Consider the following 22017-nt stretch of genomic DNA (forward strand, 5'->3'; position numbering starts at 1 on the left):
TGTCATGTAACTATATTTTCCTTTTACTTATTCATCTCTAGAAATGTAGAATTCTCTCCTTAAATACTTTTCATTTTCATTCATTCTTCGTGCACATTTGAGAGACGAAACATCTGATAAGATCTAGCATGACGGCTGCTTCTCATTTACGCAGACCTCTCCCTTCAGCCTTTGCTTTTCCCGTCTCTTATTAATCCAGATCAATTTTAATTATATTTTTATATCATATTCTCATAGTATATTCCATCACCCTTAGAAATACAGTAACTGCCACATCTGAGCACTCAGTGATCAGTTCTGCTATGGAAAATTACTTGTCAGATGGCTCGTGTCTGGAATATGCTGATGGTATGCCAGGTATGAAGACAGATGGCATTTTGTGGGTATTTGTGTCTTTAAATTACTATATAAAAAACAAGTAAACATAACCATGGGGCATATCCACAAAATGCCCAGCACTAGTGCACCATTATAAATAAGCGCAATTATCCTTAATTCTTTTAGAGGAACCGTTATAATCTCAATTTTAGACCAAAGTACAGGTCTATCAAAATAAAAATGTCTCTTTACTTCAATGCACAATGAATCATACTCTCAATCATTTAAAGTGTGCCTGGTACTTGGATTGGAGTGTGTTCCACAGCCTTTGCCATTTTGACAGCAATGAAATCCTTATCACTCAGTTTAAAAACCGACTTAGTTTACTTCAAACCCTTGGATTAAAATTTCTGCATTGCTACATAGTTATGTAAGAATTCATTAGAATTTTCACTTTCTACCTACATTCCTGAAAACAATAACCAGTGCCTGTGAATGTTCACCAGTAATCTGCTACAGCATTGGCCCCTCTCTAATTATCATTGACATGAAATTGTTCATTTCAAATACTTTTCCTTGGTTTTCCATTGTAGACAATTTGTCTCATGGAATGATAAGCACTGGTTGCACTTAAAAAAATGCACAATTCAAGCATCAGATACACATTATGAGGGACAGCTTTCCCTTGAGTAAACTGTCATCATCTTACTGACATGAAGATACTATCCCAGCCTGAATAAATTACGCATTAACACACCCAGAAAAAGAATAACTAACTATATTAACCCTAGTTAATGGGTAACATTCAAAGACTATATTATCTTTTGAAGTGATAAACATTCATTCTTAAATACAAATGTTTTGGGGTTTTTTCCTTATGGAAGCACCAGAAAACAATGCAAATGGATGAAACAACTCTAACAAAACCCCATTTTGTACATGTTAAGAGTTTTCTTTCTAATTCTACAAGTAATCATCTAGTAAAGGCAGACAAGATCAAATATTGTCAGTCTGTGAGTTCCACTCTCTCTTGCTTCTGATTTTGCTCTTTCTTGATTTTAAATGTCACTTAAGGAAAAAATTAAAGCTTGGGAATCAGCATTCATGTTTTGAAGGTAACACTCAAGCAGAATGCAGAAGCAGGCCTCTCTTATCACATATAAAAATAAAACCCCCCAGAAGCTCCTAAAATGCTGAAGAGCACAAATAATTTGACATATACAAGGAATGAGTCTGCAGGACCACTGTTTATTTTGCTTTTACGGTTCCTCTTTCTGGACTCACTTCTGTCTAGTTAAAGGTCCTTGAGACCTTTGGAGATCATGCCTTCATTGAAACATTCTCTCTGGTAATAGTATTCTAGAAATGTTGCACAGCTGCATTTTACATTAACTTGTGTAAAACTTCCAGTTTGAACTTCTTCCAGTTGTGGTTTTACTATCAAGAGTAACACATTTGCTTTATGGCCATGAAGCACCTCAGCATGTTCTCTTCTAGGACATCTGTGACCAACGCTAAAGCACTCTAGGGTTAGGTAATGTTTAATTTGGCTCCTCTTCCCAGACAATTTGACATTTTAAATATTTGTAAAAAGGTAAGATAGTGCTCTACCATCATGTCTTTCTGGCACAGCATTTCTGCCTATGAAAAAGAAAAAAAAAAAGATAAAAGAATGATTGATATCAGCATTTTTCCCTGTTCCATTTTATTGATAGTGACTCATCACTCAGTGTAAAAGGCTTCCAAATTTTATATTAACTTTCATACCATAGTCAACACCTTTGTAGACTGAATCCTAATAAAGTTTCTCTGTAAATCTCTTTATGGTTTATATATTGTCCATTGCATTGTGTTATCTTTTGACCACATTCTATGACCTTTACTCAGAAGATACCTAATGGTAAAATCTTCTAAATTAGTGTGATTCCCATGCTTTGAAATGAGGCTAAAGACAGGAAAATAATGATGTGAAAACAACAGTGCCCTTCTGTATTGCCCTATATTGAGTATAATGTCAGTTGTAACCACTGGAATAGCAATGTGAACATTTCTATTAACTGAGTCTCCTTATTTGGCATCATCCCATGGTTTTGCTACTTTTACTCATGGCAGTTCTGCAAAACAATCCCTCTTCTAGTTCATATAACAAACATTTAACATCTGCCAGAAGGCATGGGTTTACTGTAGTCCTGAGAAAACCTTGAAAGCAATGAATAAGATAAAACTGACCAAAAAAATTTATCAGTGATGGCTATTGATGCTGCTGATTGTCTAGACATATATGACTGATAATTGTCTTCCACCATCCCCATATCACCATGTTGGTGAAACAGAGCTTAAATCAGTCCAGCAATTTCATTACCTGGGAAGCATCATCTCCTCAGACAGTAAGATTGATGCAGAAATAGACAACAGGTTAGCTAAGGCATACAGAGCTTTTGGTAAACTCCATAAAAGAGTGTGGCGAAACAAACACCTGAAGAGAAGTACAAAGATCAGCGTTTACAGAGCCATTGTACTGTCTACTCTTTTATATGAATCTGAATCATGGGTCATTTACCGGCACCACTTGCATCTCTTAGAACGCTTCCATCAGCGCTGCCTCCGTACAATCCTAAACATCCACTGGACTGACTATGTGACCAACACGTCTGTCCTTGAACAGGCAGCAGTCACGAGCATTGAGGCCATGCTGCTGAGAACACAGCTGCGCTGGGCAGGGCACGTCTCCAGGATGCAGGACTAAGATCGTGCTCTATGGGGAACTTGCCACTGGCTGCCGCAAGAGAGGAGCCCCGAAGAGGAGGTACAAGGACTGCCTGAAACAATCCCTCAGCCTTGGCCATATTGATCACCACCATTGGTCTACCCTGGCCTCCAATCGGGAGGCCTGGAGACACACCATCTATAACGCTGCTGCTGCTTTTGAGAACACACGCAGGATCACTCTCGAGGAGAAAAGACAACGCAGAAAGAATCGCGTCTCGTCTGATATCACCTGGGGAGTCTTTCTGCTGTGCCTTCTGCAACCGGACTTGTCTATCTCGCATTGGCCTTTTTAGCCATCAGTGCACTTGCATCAAGCGTGGGTAGAGCCCTTCTCAAATCTTCGTTTGCGAAGCCTAGCCATGATGATGATGATGATGTCTTGGCACTAGACCTCATGACATTCTCATCAGATCATTTCACTTCTTTCCTCTTTTTCTGCCCTTATTTGCTTTTCTTTCCCTCATTTTTTCTTGCTTATATCCATTTGGTTCAAACAGATTTCCTTTTCTTCTTGTTTTTTTTTCCTTCTTTTAATTAATCCTTTCCATCTCCCTACCTGTCACTACTGATGTCCTATTTAGGTTATAAACCACTGAATATGGAGTCTGTGTGGATGAATTATGTCTGTAGAAATGAAAAAAACAGGTTTGAGCCAATAGATTAGAGATAAAACACTATAACAGCAGAAGGGGAAGGAAGAGTAGGTATCTTTAAGACTTGGTGACCCTCACTTCAGCTACAGAAGAATCATGTTTTCCCTGGAAGCAGTACAGGTTTATACTCCACTCCTACTGTTTCGCCACTGTGGTACCTTCTTTTGAGTGAGGAGTAAATTGTATCAAGAACTCTGAAGAAATTCCACATTACTAGAATCAGTCACGGGAAAACCATTTCTTAAGCTGTGTAATTTGTCTCTCTCATCACAGCTTTCAAAGGTTGAGGACAGTGAATTGATCTGTAGAGAGCACACACTTCACAGGAACTCAAAGTTACAATTGCACTATCATTAAAGAACCCAAACATGCTTAAGTTTAGCAATATACAGAAATACTTCATGCACACAAATGACATCAGAAAGTGTTTTCCTAAACAATTCTGTTTTGTTCTCTCACCTTTATCTTCAGATAAGACATTATTTACCAAAGTTAACAGTTCAACAACAGTCTAGCAGTTTAAGTTTCGTATTTTGCTGTTCTATTCCCACTTCACAAAAGGAATTTACTCCCATGTAATGTCTGTGGAAACAAAACAATTTTGCAGGTGTTTACAAAAACAACTTGAACATTAGTTTCATTTGTGCTGTTTACTATTTGTAGCTCATATAATACAAATAATGTGTTTTCAAGGAGCTACTGCAGTCCATCCTTTTTTCCTATTGGAGACATGCACTAATTACACCAGCCTCATGGGAATGTGTTTGAAGGCTTTTTGGTTTGTTGGTCAAAAGCCTTGTCTTAGCCTGTACATTTTGGTTTGGGGGAGGGAGATGTTTTGTTTTGGTTTTGAAGTTAATATAAGGAAGATTTGTTAAATTGTGTTTATTTCCTTTGCATGAAGAATGATAAGAGCAATAGCGTTTGAACACCAGGGACTCAAGAACTGCTTCCCACCTGCTCCAAAACTCTCACCTCTATCTGTTATTACCTGAGAGTTGTTCAAGGCCTCTCAGATATGCAGGTGTAGAATTTCACTGGCTCATAAACATTCAGGGTAAAAAAAATACTGTACAGCAGAAAAAAAAAAAGAGTTGTGACTGTAGAAGGAAAGAAGGTAGTATGTGCCCTGAGATGGGGGTTTATCACCAGCATTGATTCTTCTGTATCACCTTTCACCTTCTCAGGATAGGACCTCCTGCAACCCCTGCACGTGACCATAAGCAGTTCAGCTATTTCATTCTGCAGGGTTTTTACGACTTTTTGAATGAATACCAAATTCAGCCAGAGTAATTTATTGATCCGCATTCTACGTAACTCACTCCAGTTACTCCAGAGTTAGAGAAATCCTCTGCTGTATCTCCTATTTGCTATCTCCTCCACTCCCTAAGGAGTCTTTCCAGGTTCTTCCATTACTAACATCAAAGAAAATAATTAATTTTGCTTCTCTCCCATATGTTTGTCTTCTTTGTATCTATTTGACCTCAAATTCTCTATTCTAAAGCATCACTGAATCACAGAACATTTGAGGCTGGACAGTCTCTAGTCCAACCCTCTGCTCAAAGCAGGACCAACTTGAACAGGTTGCTCATGGCCATGTCATGAAGTAGCATGTGCCAGGGCTTTATACATGAATGGAAACTTTTAATTTGCTTCTTAGGAAATAATTAAAGCTACACTGGGGGCTAAGTTCCAATTTCATTAAAATCAGCTGTATGTTGGTAATAATTTCATTGGGTGCATTTGTTCCTTAGAACCAGAACATTAAGTGGAAGTGAATACAACCTAATTTTCTGTTTATTCACTTAATAAAAGTCCTAGCTGTTCATGTCTCAACACTGAAATAATGATAAATTAAAAAGTCTGTTTCCTAATCACTCTTCATAAATATGCACTGTTGTACAAGAAATGGTGAAAAAATAGCAAGATTAGTTAAAGTTTAAAGTTTTCCCTTCGCTAAATGGTTTCTATTGCTTCATTTAAACAGCATTAAACCATATTGGTATATAATTAGCTCTGCCCTTAGTCTTTGGCAGTATTCCTCTTTAAGTTATAAGCTCTACAGAGCAATGCACAACCATTTGTTTGTGTTACACCCTTATGTGAAGGCCTATTACAAGAGAAGCACAAATTCTGTGTTATTTATAATTGATGAGAGGGTAGAAGAAAAAGAATAGAGAGCCCTGCTCTATATTCACCTCACACAGCTAAAAGTTTTTCATTTTGCAAATGTAGCACTGTACAACCTACAGATTTAGGATTTTGCTTATAATCTATTACAGTAAGTTTAATGAAATAACCCATTCATTGTCAAAGTTATGCCTCAGACAGGTATGGAAAAGTCTTCAATTAGAAACTGTCTCCCTTTAATCTTACAAAGAGCCATCTATATATTTTCATTGGATGTTTTCTCCAGTTGCTATCGTCAGTTGTTTGGCTGGGGAAAGACTGCCATCTGATACGTAACAAAGCACAACACCTAATTTCACTCACATGGGGTCTTGACCACACATCAGATACACACAGCCCCAGTTCCTTAGCACTCCTTGTTAGTGACAGGTATGATCACCTGCCCAGACTAAACCCCATTACAGCCATAGATCTGTATCTCAAAAACAATTTGGCTACGGAACTTCAGCTGTCTTCCATCAGCTTGGGATCTGTACAATCTTCTGCTTTCCTGTGTCTTGTGACATAATTAGTGTATATATGTAAACCATTAGGATTTCCTCAGTACCTTAGGAAACAGACTGGTGCATTTAAACAGCTATTACTCAAGAGCTTTTGCTGCAGTGTTTCACAGATGTTTACAGTACAGGTGGTCTTTGGACTTTGAAACAAATATTGACTCTAGTACATGAAGCCAGGTTTCAAAAACCTATCTGCAAGAAGTGTTCTGGAATTCGTAAATTCTGGCTTCCTGACAAGGAACATTAGGTTAAATTCAGACACTTCTGACTTCTTCTACATATAATGCCAGAAGATCCTTTTCTTTGATGTGGTATAGGATTGTAGTTACCTTTCTGGACCAAAAAGGCTTTGTAAGTCTCCCCTATGTGCACAGTCTACAGGAACAATAACCAATATTTGCAGATGTACCTCTTTCATGCTTGCAATGAAAATATTTACATACTTGAACTGTTTGATACAGGCAAACACATCTACTTAAATACTCAGTACTAATCTACTAAATAATACATAGCAGAATTTTACATGCGTTTTGCATGACTGAAAATGACTGCACAATGTTGTGAGCTCTAGAAGTAGGCTTGTATGGTTACCTGGATGAAAAGATACAATATGCATCCAGCAACTATTTTAGTCATGATTCCTATCCATAGGTTATTCACAGGCTTTTCAGAAATTCTCCCACTGTCATTGCCACAGAGCTCAAATGCACTACTGGTGCTCTGAGGTCTGCAGGAAACACTAAATCATCTGATTGGTCACATCTTCCAGAAATCCTCCAACCTGACCTTGTTACTACAGTTGACTTAGACAAGGAATTGACACTCAGGTAGCAATTCCACATAGTTTATCTGGGCAAATATATTAGCAAACAGCAAACATCGTTATCTTTCCTCTATGTCTGAAAGATTTCACTGCAGCTAATCCCTTAGCAGTCTCAGATAAACAAGTCTGACGTAAAACACAGCCAAAAATATTCTTAGATATCTGTTTAAATGGGGGACATTAGATAATGGATGAAGGATATGTAGCATCAACCAACACAAGTATAAAAAATGGTACTATACAAAAATTCATATAGCAACCAGAACAGACCAACATTTTTTGTCTCCCATTCATAGATGAAATACAGAGTAGAAAATGGATCTCACCAAAAGATCTTCAGGCTTATAGACATAGTTGCCATCTCACAGTTTCATTACGATACTCTTCTCTTTTTTCCCACCAAGCCCTTTGCCCTGAAACAAACTAAAAAGCTCAGCACTTGTGAGGTGTAATGATCTTGCTTCAACCCTTAGCAAGAAGAACACTTTTAGCAATGAGAAATATCAGGACCAAGAATGTCACAACTCACCTGTTGCACTGAAACATGCAAGAGTGACTCAAATTAACAAAAAAAACCCCCAAAAAACCGCAAAAACAAACACCAGGAACCAAAACAAACAAAATCAAACTCCCAAAACAAAATCAAACAAAACCAACAAAAACCAAAACAAACAAAACCAACAAAAACCCCCAAACAAACCAACCCTCCTGAATTCTGACTATAAATTTCAAAATTTTTTTCTTAATGTTTAAGATCAATAATTTAAGATCAATATTTTTTTTCATTTTTGCAATGCAGAGCTTTCAAGTTATGCAGAAATCACAGTACTCTAGCAAAAGAACCAGCAACACTAGGTCATCTCAAGAAAGCCAAACCAGTTTTAGTCCTTTAAGAGGAAACTGAAGTCTGCAGCTTGCTCTACTAGGCAAAGAGAAGGCCAGAACTATTAACTATTCTCTTTACCATTTTAAACCCTACCCTACATAGGTATATTGGCTACCCACAGGTAGCACATAGCTAAACATGTGCAAGAGTTGCTCTTAAAGCATATGTCTTTCTTCTTCAATATTTTCTCACCCCTTTTTGGCTCTTTTTCTTTTTTTCCCCCTCTTCTAGGTTTTCCTACAAATCAATTTAAGGAGCACCTTAGTTTCCTACATTCATATCAATCATCAATTCTTTTTCTAGGCAGAAGACTCTTTCCTGCTTCTGAGGCTGACAGCTTACAGGCTTCCTGCTACTGCTTCTTTCTTATGTCCACAATCCGTGTTGCTTGTAATTAAACACCAGTGTTGCCTTTGGCCTCTCAACAGTTTGATAAGAAGTCAGCCAGAAAACTGAGAACAGAGCAGACCTGCCATAACCAAACCCTATGAACTATTCCTATCAACTCTAAGAAAAAGTATTTGACTCACACATATTAGAAGGTTTGGACAGTGAAGTGAAAGATCCCATTTTCTGCTTTTGAAAATTAGTATTGAAATTGGCACCTAGTACACACTAGTTCCTCCAAGACAACCTTTTTCCCGGGTCTTCTTAAATCTTGGCTAATGAGAAAAGTAATGGAAAGTTTATACTGCAGTTTATTGTTAAATTCTTCCCAAATGATACCAATGGCTTAGCATCCCAACAGAAAGAGTCAGAGAACAAGGCATTTACAGGTTTTGGGTAATCAGTTCTATTTTGTTAACTCTCTACCTCTGCAGTGCCATAACACATGCCAGGAGGATTCTGTAAGTCTTAAGAAGCAAGGTCAAGGTTATTTCAAAGTGTAATTATTTTTAAGACTAATACAGATATTCCCACATGGTTGGCATGAATGTTTTACCAATCCTGCCAGCACATTCAGTGAGCACAGACCTGATCTCCTCAGTCACTAAAGCAATTTTTCCACAGACAGAAAACTAGAATATGAAATTCTTTTCTAAATTTTGATTTTACAAATATCCGACTCTATCCAAAGCTGCAGGTCTTATTTTTACAGTGTGTATAACATTGAAATATTGTAAACAATAAAAATTTATCTTACTTAACACTAGGAATTTACTTATCCTACCAAACAAAGCAAAATTCAGAGTCAATCCATCTTTTTCTAAAGGTTAAATGGTTCTTTGATTTAAACAAGTGTGAAGAATATTGGTGTATTGCCGCCAGCTACGTAAGGATACCACACATACAACTGGAAACTTTCTTGCAGTCACAGAATAGTGAGAGAGTCATAGCTGCTGGAAAGACATTTGAAGAAACTGCACCAAAAAAACACAAAAACAAACAAACAAACCAAAAAAAACCCAAACCAACCCAACCCAACAACAACAACAAAAAACCAAGAAACCTACCTTTATAGTACTCTATGTCAAGAGACGGGACAAATACATAGAAATATATAGGTCTGGCTGTATTCTCCTGATTTTTTGTGCCCAGCAAAGCCTGGGCAAATTCTAAGACAGATTCACATATCATAACTATGCTGTTTCCAAGTGATAGTTTTAAAAAAAGCTAGAAAAGTCACATAAGGGTAAGGGGAAAAATACATGTGAGATAACAATTGCCTACATCTGAGCAGTGGCAAAACCATTTATCCTAAAGATATTTAGAGATCAGTGTCTACAAAAACATGATCTTTTGAGATAAGAGAACATTTAGTGTTTCCATATAGCATTCTAGTACATGATCAGTGACAGTTCTTGTACAGTTCAAACCTGACTCCACAGGTTTCAAATACAAGTAAATACAATAAAACTTAACCCAAGTCCAAATGAGAAAAAAACCCAGTGCTGCATGTTTACTATAGGCTCCACTTAGATACATATGCCCACTGAAAAAGTGTTGAAGAACAGCTGTCTCAGAACTTCACTGCACTCCCAGCCCTAGAAATTTTCAGCTGTCAGTGCCTAAGGGTAACTTTTCAGTGCAGCTCGGCTTACAATGAAACAAACAACAGATCCTGTTTCCAGGATTACAATTATCGGCTAAATAAATAGCATTTTTTAAACTTATCTGCTCAACACATCAGTGGCAAAACCGCAATTGCTTAAGATAATAATGAACCAAATACAGGTGTGTCCACATGCAGCCAGTCATTTCTGGAAGAAAGTACATCCAAGAGGTGGAGTAGAAATTAAGCAGGATGATTGGAGAAGCCCAACACACTCCCAGGAATGTGACTTGAAACTGAGCAAAAGGGAGCTGCAGTGCCCCTTTGCTGGAATTGGAATAATATATTGTATGAATGTTTTCTCTCTCCAATCCTCCCCACAATAATTCATCTCTTTCTATTTCTGCAGTATCTTCCCTGAATGTAGTTTGAGTCAATCAATTATCTCATGTTTTACTATGAAGTATATTAAAAATTTAATAACTTGGAGATGGTTTCTCAAGGTAGAACTCATGTTCATGTTAGTTCAGAGCTCAGTCCTCTAGTAATTTCAACCACAGCTTTTTCAGCAACTTCAATAAGAAGACTGAAGTCCTTGGAAGACTAATTCCTCATTATACCAAAAATGGTTTACCTCAATTTTTTTTTTTAAGCAAAACAACAATTAGCTTTATAATAGAGCTGAAAATATGATTCAGTTCATTACAAAAACCAGTCTAATCAAAATACTAATCAAGTTCAAACATACTTCATCCTCCTCCCATAGGAAAAACCAATTTCTTTATCTGGAATCTGCTAGACACTGTCTAAATTATAGAGGAGCCACTGAATAAAATAATTTCTTTTTTCCAAAAAACAATTTGCTGAACTCAAACACCAGTGGGCTCTTGCATCAAACTGAAGTCACATTTTTCACTTTTCCCAAGATTGTGAGGAAAAAAGCCCCAAAACTTTTATGATAGCAACTTCTGTTAAAATTCATGAATGACAACATGCAGAAAGTAGCAGAAGCTCCTCAGAGAGTTCATTAAAAGATTCCTAAACCTTCTAAATACTCCTTTGAGAGGCTAAGATTATCCAGATAACTGTGGCATGATATGCCTAAATATCAATTTCTTTTTCTAAATCAAGCCCAAGCTTCACATCATCATTTAAAGCACACAAATTTTAAATTACACCAGACGCTAACTAATGCGGAAAATTTGGATATTTAGTGAGGTATATATTTCTTATCAGTACAGAGACATCAATACAGCCTTTGTGACAGGTAAGTAAGATTAATCAAGAAGCAAATGGTAACTTCTCTGCTTAGTATATTACTTGACTGTATGCCTTGGATTTACTTTCAGGTGATAATACAAGCATGCCTGATATTAATAATAAAATCATTTCAATTTCTGGCCATTGATTCTGGATGACCTACAACTAAAGATAAAATGGAAACACTCAGTATCTTCACACAGGCCCTAATGAACCTAATTTTTCATGATGTAGCACCTTCTAATTTATTTCAAATACAACATAGCATAGATTACAAGAATTCTGATATCTGATCCAAGTTAAACACTGATTTTGGTTAATTAGAATGATTCTATGAGGTGCAGATTAGCAGGGAAGATCCACAGCATTTAAGTTATATATACACATCTGAGAACTCTCAAATTCCAGCAGTGAGTCTTCTGCTTAACTTCTTAAAAAGTTTGCTACACTGTGACAGCTCAGTTAAATGGCACTGTCCTCTACCTGGCCTTTATCCCTTTCTCTATTAGACCAATAAATGTTGGCCTATATATATGTTTATGTAAATGTTTATAATAGTATAACTTCTTCCATTATATTAGTTATAACAAATACACAAGTATAAAGCACAATGATTGCATGAAGGATTATAATGTCAGTGCTAGAAAACAAACAAAAGTTTTTGAACCCCCCCAAAAACCAAACAGAACCCTCCCCAAAACAAAGTAAAAAATACCAAAGAAAATCAAAATCACCCAAAACCCCCACCACAAATACAAAACCAAAAAAGCAAACAAGTGTACTGTTAAGATATTTTAAAATAAGTACATCAGTCCTTATCAGCAAACAACAGGTTTAGAATCTCTTTTCTAGCTGTAGTCAATAGACAACGCTGTTCTTTTTCTAACCTAAGTACAGGAAAAACTTCACAGAAGTACAGTTGTTAATAGTTGACTTCAAATGTGAGTAAACTGTATTAGCAAAGTTCAGAGGAACTTAATTTTACACTTAATCCAAAGCAATTCATCTGGCTCCCATTCCCATTAGCAAATTACTGTATAAGGCTTTTGCTTACAAAAAGATAAGTTAGTTCCTTTAGACTGTGAAAACCATCCATCATAAGAAAGGGGGCAGGAAACCTAATAAAGTCCATTCTGTTAAAAGATAACGTTAATATGTGCTAGCTGCAACACGTATTTCTCCTTTCTTACATTGCAGAGTTGAGCTACCATCCTTGTGAGCAGACTGATAATTAATCTGAATCATTTTGTCCTATTCTGGGCTTCATATCTGTTTTCATCCTTATGCTTCAGTATTGTTGGAATGGGAACAGCTGTGAATGGGCACATTACTATCTGCACATTCTGAGAGGGATCTGTACATGGTCTGATAGCAGCTTGAATAAGACTGTTCTTATTCTGAAGAAAGGAAAAATGACAATTTCATAAATCTTATTCAGTATTTAGCACCTTATTTTTCCATGACAGTTTCTATCATGTGCCTCTGAACACCATCTTCTTCATTCCACAAAAATGTATTCAAAGGAAGCTATAGAAGAAGTTACATTAGGTAATTGCCTTCTTTTTATTCAATATACAACTTTAGATTTCATGCAGAGGTTAAACTCTATTAACACTTCTGAAATCACATCATGTGAAGTAACTAGAATAGTTATCTTCTCCCCTGTTCTCTTCCTGCTCCAGGCTCTAGCTTGCTAAACTCCAGAGAAGGTGAAAGATCAGAAAGAGCAGGCAAAAATTATTTTAAGCTGCCTTAGTTTTCCCTTCAGGTTTAGACACCCAAGCAGAAGCCATCTTTGTCATGAACTACATTTCCAAGTTACCTACAGGCTAGTTTGCACCTCAAGAAAGCACTGAGCCAAGAACTGTCTACCCTCTTGTCCCATAATGAAATTCCTATAAAGCTGCAGAAGGTGAATAATGCACTATGTCTATGCACATAAAATCTTGAAGAAACGGGAATTCCTACAAATAACATTTGAACAATACCTTCTGTACATAACAGCAAAGGAACAGGTAAATTGGAATCTACCATTTTATTTTGACCCTTACTAAAACATTTTCTGATAGAGTTTCCATCCAAAAATTCAATTCCTATTTTGAAAGAAAAATGGGGAATATGTACTGCAGGATTACAAAGAAAAAGTCAGTTAAAAATAAACAAAATGACAAACATTAGTTGCAGTTTTCATGGTCTGTAACTGACAGAGCCTCCAGTGTGCTTATTTAGGATGCACTCTAGTGGACACATATAACAAAAATCAAACAAAGATACAAATACTATGAAAAGATTAAAAAAAACATGAAGGGCACATGTTATTAAAATTATTTCTTAGCATGTTTTAAAACACTGTCTTGAATTTGAAGGCTGTATGAAGGCTGAAATTTTTGTAGTCAACATGATTGGACATAAAATGTAAATGGACATGAGGTACTTACCAATTCTTAAAAATTTTACTCTAAAGTGGAAGGCACAGTTATACATACTGGCTCATAAGAGAACCTCCATCTATTTATCCAATTACTCCATCCCTTTGAAACTGGCACAGGAAGCTGCTGTGCCTACAGTGTTAACAGATGTAATTAGAACTGCAGTATCTTAAAGCAGGTCCTTAAAATTATATTTATTAGTAGCAGTTAAAATAGTATAATCATAAACTGTGACAAAATCAGTTTACCACAAAATCAGTGTCAACCATAAGGGCATATTCATGCCACCAAAAAGGTTCTTGACTATCACAGAGATTTCAAACCTATACCAATGCAGATTAAATGTAGATAGAAAGCCTGACCACCTAGTCACAAAAGCAGTTCCATTTTTCATTAATTCAAAGGTTATATAAACATTTCTAAGTATTTAAACCTGGCAGAGTGACACTTTTCTCTTTTGATTTTAAGGTTATTCATGTAAGACATGCTAGTTAAAAGCACTCAAAAAGCAATGGAGTAATAAAAAAGGGCACAAGAAATTTTAAAGAATGTATATTTCATTTTTTAGGGGGAAAATAATATACTACTATACTAAAAGTCATTAGTGCTTACATTTTTAAAAACAGAGAGAATTATGCTTAGTATGACCTACATGAACAAAAGTTATGCAGAGCAAAAAAATAATTATGCAATTGACCTTTGCCTGTGTAGTATATATTTTTTTAAGTTTGTCAAAGATAGCAAAACCCTTACAGCCAGCAATAATATAAAAGAATTAAAGTGAAATTAACACAAAAATCTATTTCATCCCAGAACTGAAGAATACTGTGAATGCATTAATTACAGACTGAATTTGTAATAAAAGATATTTTCATTATACAATATTGGCAATGACTTAATGTTAATTATCCAAATAACCTGTATTAGAAGACACTGAGACATAAAGGCACATTTTATTGAAGGATTTCTTAATGCTGATGTCTTTTTCATTTATAATTAATTCATTTATAATGACGTCCTCTACCAAAATATCAGTGATCACAGACATCTGTTCTTATAAAAATTAATGCATCTCTAAGGATTATAAAACTTATTTTTATAGATAACTATGGATCAAGTTAAATATTGTTCTTAATCTCTTTAGAAGTGAAGCTTTGAGAAATAATAATGGTATTTAGTAAAGACAACATAGGTTTCACTTGTTGATTTACAAATTCAAGACAAATGCAAAAAAAAGATTTAAAAAATTGACTAACCAAAACCGATATGCAGACGCAGCTCACCTAGGATCACACAATACGCAGTAAAGGTTATTATAAAGCCAAGAGCAAGCACCCAGATCTACAAAAATCACCTAATAATTTCTAAGAGAAGATCTTCTAGTATGTCTGTCAACTGAGGTGCAGATAAACTGATCTCTTCCAAATACGTTGGAAAAATCTTCTGATTAGATTTTTACATCTAGTTTGATGTGCAGAACTCTCTCTTCATCTTCTAATCTGTGGAGCATTTCCTTTTTCTATCAGAAACCATTCAAATTCTTGAAAAATCTCTTTTCAAAAATATTTCTTTTGATATTGATTCAAATTATAGTACTGTAGCATCTACCCTCAAATAATACTAACACATTAATTTTGTCTGTATTTATTATGGTTACAATTGAAGTATCAATGTGCAATACACAGAAAATCTATTTGCTGCTCTCATTTCAATTGCAGTTTTCTTCTTCCAAGTCAGACATGCTACCTACAATGGTTTAAGAACAAAAAGGAAGAATCAATCCCAGAATTAACAGACTTTACACAAACACCCTGAAAACAAAAACACTGAAACAACAGGTATATAAATCACTTCTATGTATAAAATACATAAATCAAGATACTACACTTCAGGATAAGCAAGTAATGAGGAGAAAATATATTTACTGCTTTCAGGTCAGTTCGGAACTTTCTTCTGCTTCTGCTGGGAGATCTGTTGTACTCTAAAAAACAACAAAAAAATTCTATCACTTACCAGAATTTACTGCACTTTGTAAAAAGAAAAACAGGAAAAAACTGCACATGATAGACATGTTGGTACTCATCGGTATAATAATGTATTCTTTCATTCAGTGGAATACAATGAATGTTATCACCAGACTCATTATAAAATCCAGCGAATCTGGATGAAGCATTGTGATTCTGAGGGCAGAATTGTTTCAAAAGTAAAGGTCTATATATTTTATTTTATTGACTGTTCTTAACTTTTAGGTTAATTCAACAAACATATAACTGTAAAACCTCAACATTACCAAAGGCAAATGTAATCTAACTTTAAACAACTTTATGCATGAAAACTTGGAAGATGCACATGTAAAAAGCAGCAGGTACATTTACTAGTTATTTTCACTTCTGGTTTTGCAATTTGCTTGTTTAAGAACACATAAAATATGCCTGAAGCCTCAAGAATAATTTTCATATGCAATTATCAGAAAATTAGAAAAATTGGGGCTATATGAGATATTAAGAATTCATCTGATTTACCCTAGTGGATAAAACACCTGTGAAAACCTGACCATAAGAATAGTCATAAGTATGTTAACAATATATTTAGAGAACATTCATAAAACAGGCTGCTATTAAAGTAGATTTAGCATAAAGCACATTAATATCACTATAAATTTTGAGCTAGAATTACACTACTGAGACCAGAAATAAAGTGAGCAAACTATTAAAGTCAATAAAGGAAAAAGCTTTCTGCTAATGATGTACTAAAACTAGTATATCAAGCTCAAGTTATCACACTCGGAATACTCTAACTGGAAAATGTTGGACAGGTATCAGTATCTTTATGACCAATGAATATTCAAAGTTGAGTGATTTTGCAGGAGTTGGCATCATCTGTTAAAAGCACTGCCTTGCCTTGCTTTAAATGAAGGCTGATTCATGTTCTCTCATTTCCTTGGACTGTGAAATATAAAAGGAATTAAAAACTTAGAATGGCTTAACTTGTTCTAGAGAACAGGCTATGGGCAGTTTGGAGGTTGTGGTCAAAATACCATCCCTTAAAGCCATTGGAGAGAAACAATAACAGTTTAAACCTTTGATAGGTCAGCACAGAAAAGCAAATCTGTGAGAATCATTAGTTTGTAATCTCTTTCTAAACACTTACCTCAGGCTGTCCACTCTGATCTGGCTCCTCCTCAGTTTTGGTCAAATCAGGTGTTCCAGGTCTATCTGTAAGCTCAGATACTGTCTTTTCATCTTCCTATGGTAATGAAAACCAGTTTTCAGTTAAAAATGTTCCATGTCATGAAATCTACAGAGAATATTTTATGTTAAAGAGATATGATGTATCAATATAAGGAAAACACTTTAGGTAAGTACTACTAAATTTGTTAGTATGTGAATATGGTCTTTGTATGCTTAAAATTATTTTTACTTTTTTTAATAACAGTAATTTTAGTTCAAATTTCTATATATTCTTTTTTTCTGTCACTTTCATGCGCTCGTCTTTCTACAGTTATGTTCTGGCAGTATTTTAACAGAGCGCACTAAAAACTTAGGTACTTCTAAAATATTATGTGCTCCACATAAATTTAAGAGATATTCACATTTAAAAGCTTTATTGAGATAAACATGTCAATTATCAGTCTATGTTTTTACTGAAGTAGCATTAAAAGACCGGATTAAAAGACTCAGACATCTGTTTACACACTCTTCTGTTAGTATAAATTCCCATGCACCAGGAAGATCTCAGAATCAAGAGACATCACAATGCCAAACCACAGTTCCTTTTCTAGGTACAACAAATGGACTTTACACATACACTCTGTAAAGCATTACTGTCTCAATACTTAAGTTAGATGTGCTTATGTTGTTATAACTTTCTCATAAATGCCATGAAGGAATGTGGAAGCATCAGCTTAAATGGCCCTATATTAAATTTTGCAATAAATTTATGCTCTGCTCTGAATATATACTAATTAACCAAATAGAACAGACCAAAGTTCAGGAAAAAAATCCAGACTGTAAAAACAAGGTATTAGACATTTTCCCCCATTTACATTTTTTTTATAAATTATATGTTAATTCAAAACTCATGAGCTTCTGCCATGTGTTTCCGTAATTGATGCCTGCATCCAGAAAAGATGGCTGATTCATGGTATTTTCAAACTACCAACTAAGCTTTGGCTTAAACCTTTTGATCTTCCTGCTGCAACTGCATGTTTTCTTCTTTACTCTGTAGTTCCATCTTCTCACGTTCTTTCTCCAACTCAGCCTGAAGTCAGTTTAAGAAAGGATAAATTAAAAAGAAAAAAACCACATTCATATTTCCACTACATTGCTTACAATGCATTTTATAACTGAAATTGCAAATAAAACAAAAAGGAAGCATAAAACCTAACTGCAATGTTAGTAAGAAAGTCCTTTCAGAAAGTCTGGCTCAAGAGTTTCAGAAGTTTTAGGCTCTCATGGAGAACAAGGCTTTACTACCAAGAGGAAGGAGATAGTTCACCGAAGTTAGTGTACACATTTTGGATGCTGTCTCATTCCACATGCTCTTTATCAGTCTATGTTAGTTATCTCCTATACTTTGGATTAAGCTCTTTAGTACTTTGTAAAGCATCTAGCACAGATGGATAAATCAATATAGTATCAGATCTATAGAAGAGACTGGTAAGTAATGTCATTAACATTAATCATGTCCATCAGAAACCTTTAGTATTTTCAATTGGAAACATCTAATAGAAAGCGTTTATTATTTGTAAGCATAAATCCTATTGCATCAAAACTTCAGAAACTTCATAATCTAAGTATTTATATTCAACAGCACTAGAGAATACTGTTTGCTCTTGCATTTTGTGAACAGATATAACAAATATGGTCATATTATTGTAACTAGTTTTCATGTTCCTTTTTGGTATGTAAAATCAAAATTTGCCTGAGTATTTGACTACAGACAAAGTTGTTAGATTAAAAAAATGCATCTAAAGTGAGTATTGTTAAATATTTTTTCCATAATATATATTAAATTATTTATTTAATTCTCTGTGAAATATCTCTAGACACAATCTTATATTCTTATTTCTATTTACTATTTTAAAACACTCATTAAATCCTTCAGTATGTAACTTCTGGCCTGCAAATTAGGAAATCCCAAATTTAAAAATTGCAGGCAAAATAGAATGAATGCATCTTACCCTGGAACTGGGCATAATGTGAGCAGCACAAATTCAAAGTTATACTTTTAACATTGTGAATGTCAGCCACGGAAAAATACCGAATCAGATCAAGTCAACACCACCACCACAACACTGAGGTTTTACATGTGTTATCAAGTTCACACGACTCCTTTACAAAGAATAGCTACAAACAGAGATGTTATATTTATTTCTCCTAAGTCCAGACAGCATAGTATTTTAATTACTTTATGCCAACAGAAAGCTCAGGTAGCTAAAGAAAGAAGAAGGCACCTCACTGCATCAGGTTAAACATACTGCTTAAATAAGCAATCTTCATTCATTGATTCCCAGCCATTTTCAGGACTCTCTAATTGTGTATACATTCTCATCAACTTTTTTTGCATTACTGATGCTACACTGAAGCAGCTTGAGACAATGATTAGTTATTGCTCTCAGATCTCTTCGCATTTTTGCAATGATTTTTAGCTTTATATGTACCAGCTCTTACTCATAATTAAATATAGAGGATAGTCTACTTATTTTCAGCTACTTCTTATGTAAGTCTTATACTGGTTTCTTTACACCTGAAGTGTCTTCATTTTTAATAACATTTTACTGCATAGTAAGCTTTCCTACCCTAATGACTAATAATTTTAGTTATTCAGAAAAGTGATATTAAAATTTTTGTTTTATGCCAACTTTATCAAAATCATTATAGATTGGAAGTACAGAAAGAACTACAAGATGCCACAGCACCATATGCTATTTAGAGCTATGTATTATTAAGTATTATTAACCTGACGTTGTTCTTCAAGTTTCTGCTGGATCATTGCTTCTTCCTCCCTTTTTCTTAATATTTCAAGCTCTGCTAGTGCTGCCTGCCGTTCTTGTTCCAGTTCAGCCCTCTCCAACATTCTCTATTTCAGAGATAACATAGAAGCAATTTTTAAAAAGAGAGATATATTACATCAATTATATTGTAATGATTTTTTTTTTGCCTAAGTTGAATCCACCTTTTTTTCTTCATCTAAGTTTCTTCTGTAACTGTAAATCCAGTGTGCAAGATACTCTATTGGATCTGCTGGCCGATGCTCCACAACCTCTGCCAGTCCCTTTTTCAAGCAATCTCCCAGGCATTGCTTTAGATACTGAGACTCCATCCAAACCTACTAACAAGAAACAGACAGATATTAACCATCAATAACAGAATTAAATTAGGGGTGTTAAAAAAATTGTTGTCTCAGACAGTTAACTCTGAATATGACATTACTTTTTATGAACCTTACAATTCATACAAGAAAGTTACTTAAGAAAGTTACTTAAATTTAGTATTGGTTTAGTTATATATAAGCTCCAGTGATAGGTCAGTTACACCAGTCACTGCAGAAAAACAGTTCAACTCCTCCTCTTATTGTTTAGATATGTATATTTCACAAACTACTTAGAAATATGTTAGTAATTCTAGGTCTACATGATAGCAAAAAAAAAAAAAAAACCTCAAAAGCACAACAGGACACTGAATATCTGTATATAAAGCTTCTAAGAACCGTGAAGTACTGTGAATGATTAAGGGTAGATTTTAGTTTGAACTAACATAGTTGCCTTTAAGGTATATATGCAAGACCAGGATCTGAAGCAACTAATCTATATAGTCATGAAAGGCACCATCCTGTGAGCACACACGAGGTTTTACTCGTCCTGTTTCAGCAAACGCGACATTTCATTTTCTGCCAAGGGCGCTCAAACCCTTTGGCACAGCCCTGGTGGGGCAGAGAGCCCAGGCTCTTGGCACTGCCCTAGGCACGGTGGCAAAGGCGTAAATTCCACCCCACCCTCTGCCTGTACGGCGGCTCCTGAGGCAGCCGAGCCCAGGTCGAGCAGCGAGAACCGGCGAACACAAACACACCTGGATTATCCCGCCCCTTTTCACCTGCACCGCCACCCACGCCCTCCGCCCCCGGGCTCTGTTTAAACACCGGCGGGGCCTCCGCCTTTCCCCTACACTACAGGCAGGGCGGGTCTGCTGCTTATCCCTGTGCCTGGTGCGTGGATTTCCTGGGAGGAGCAGGCGCGTTACTCGGACGCGGTATAGGCACCTCTTTGCATCTCCTTCCCTCGGAGAGTAGCTCTACTCCTGCTGCCCCCGACAGTAGCCGCCGGAGCCCCGGTACAGCAGCCCTAGCCCGACCCGCTCCCACCGCCCGGCCCAGCCCAAGGGCTGCCACCACCTCCCAGCCGCTCCGGCACCGCCCGGACGCGCGGGGTTGCCCCGCAACAGCGCTGCGAGCCTCGCAACAGCGCCTCCCGCGGTCCCTGGGGGTGTATCCCAGGGAAAAACCCAGCTGGAACGATGCGCTTGACGCTGTCTCTCCGTGACCGGTTTCCACTCACAACAGAAGGGGGTGTCCGACAACATCTTCGCCCCAGCCCTGTCTGCAATCAACTGGCAAGGCGCTGATCCTTCTCCGTTAATTTCGGGGATTATACACATCTGTGTATAAATGCATGCGGACACGTAAATAAAGACTAGAAAGCAGTTCAGGGAAGAAAATATTCTTAGGATTTTAGCAAAAGGAACCTGAGCTAACACGGAAGAAGAACTTGGTAGCCGAGTACAGGGTGCGTTTTTCAATAAACGCTTTATTATGGAGTTTGAACTTCCAGCTTTAAGGCAGAGTGGTGTTTTTTCCTCGGCTGATATTCACCTCAAATTTGACCAGTTGTTTGCTTTACTGGCAAACTTCTAATTAGGTATTAAGAAACGCTGCGAACAACAGCAGCTAGAAGAATTAATTCAGGACGGGTATTAACTCCCAAGCTTAACGGCGCTCACATTATCTCAGCGGTTCCCAGGCACAAATGGGAGGCTGCAGAAGCACTGCTTCCCTGAAGGAAAGGCTGCACGGGAGCGATGGAGCTCCGTGAGAAGCAGGGAGCCGGTGGCGGCAGCGATGGAGCTCCGTGGGAAGCAGGGAGCCAGCCGGCTCCCCCCGTCCCGGGACCGAGGGCGGTGAGTGGTGCCGGCCGGGCGG

At 36.6% G+C, this 22017-nt stretch overlaps 1 protein-coding gene across 3 annotated transcripts; it reads right to left on the reverse strand.

Annotated features, from left to right (window-relative positions):
• Positions 1-12385: 12385 nt before the first annotated feature.
• Positions 12386-21647, reverse strand: DYDC1 (DPY30 domain containing 1). Of its 3 annotated transcripts, none has more exons than XM_050340868.1 (7): positions 21377-21647; positions 19999-20151; positions 19783-19902; positions 18001-18081; positions 16972-17067; positions 15747-15802; positions 12386-15567 (listed from the first exon to the last, which is right to left on the reverse strand). In XM_050340868.1, the coding sequence occupies exons 2-6, from the start codon at positions 20143-20145 to the stop codon at positions 15752-15754; spliced, it is 495 nt and encodes a 164-aa protein (XP_050196825.1). In that variant the 5' UTR covers positions 20146-20151; positions 21377-21647; the 3' UTR covers positions 12386-15567; positions 15747-15751. The 3 variants fall into 3 exon arrangements, with proteins under 3 accessions (XP_050196825.1, XP_050196827.1, XP_050196826.1); XM_050340870.1 differs by lacking the exon at positions 21377-21647 and adding an exon at positions 21214-21234; XM_050340869.1 differs by lacking the exon at positions 21377-21647 and adding an exon at positions 21082-21122.
• Positions 21648-22017: the final 370 nt, after the last annotated feature.

This window comes from Myiozetetes cayanensis, unplaced genomic scaffold, assembly GCF_022539395.1.
Source record: "Myiozetetes cayanensis isolate MyiCay16 unplaced genomic scaffold, myiCay2020 scf10, whole genome shotgun sequence".
NCBI lineage: Eukaryota > Metazoa > Chordata > Aves > Passeriformes > Tyrannidae > Myiozetetes > Myiozetetes cayanensis.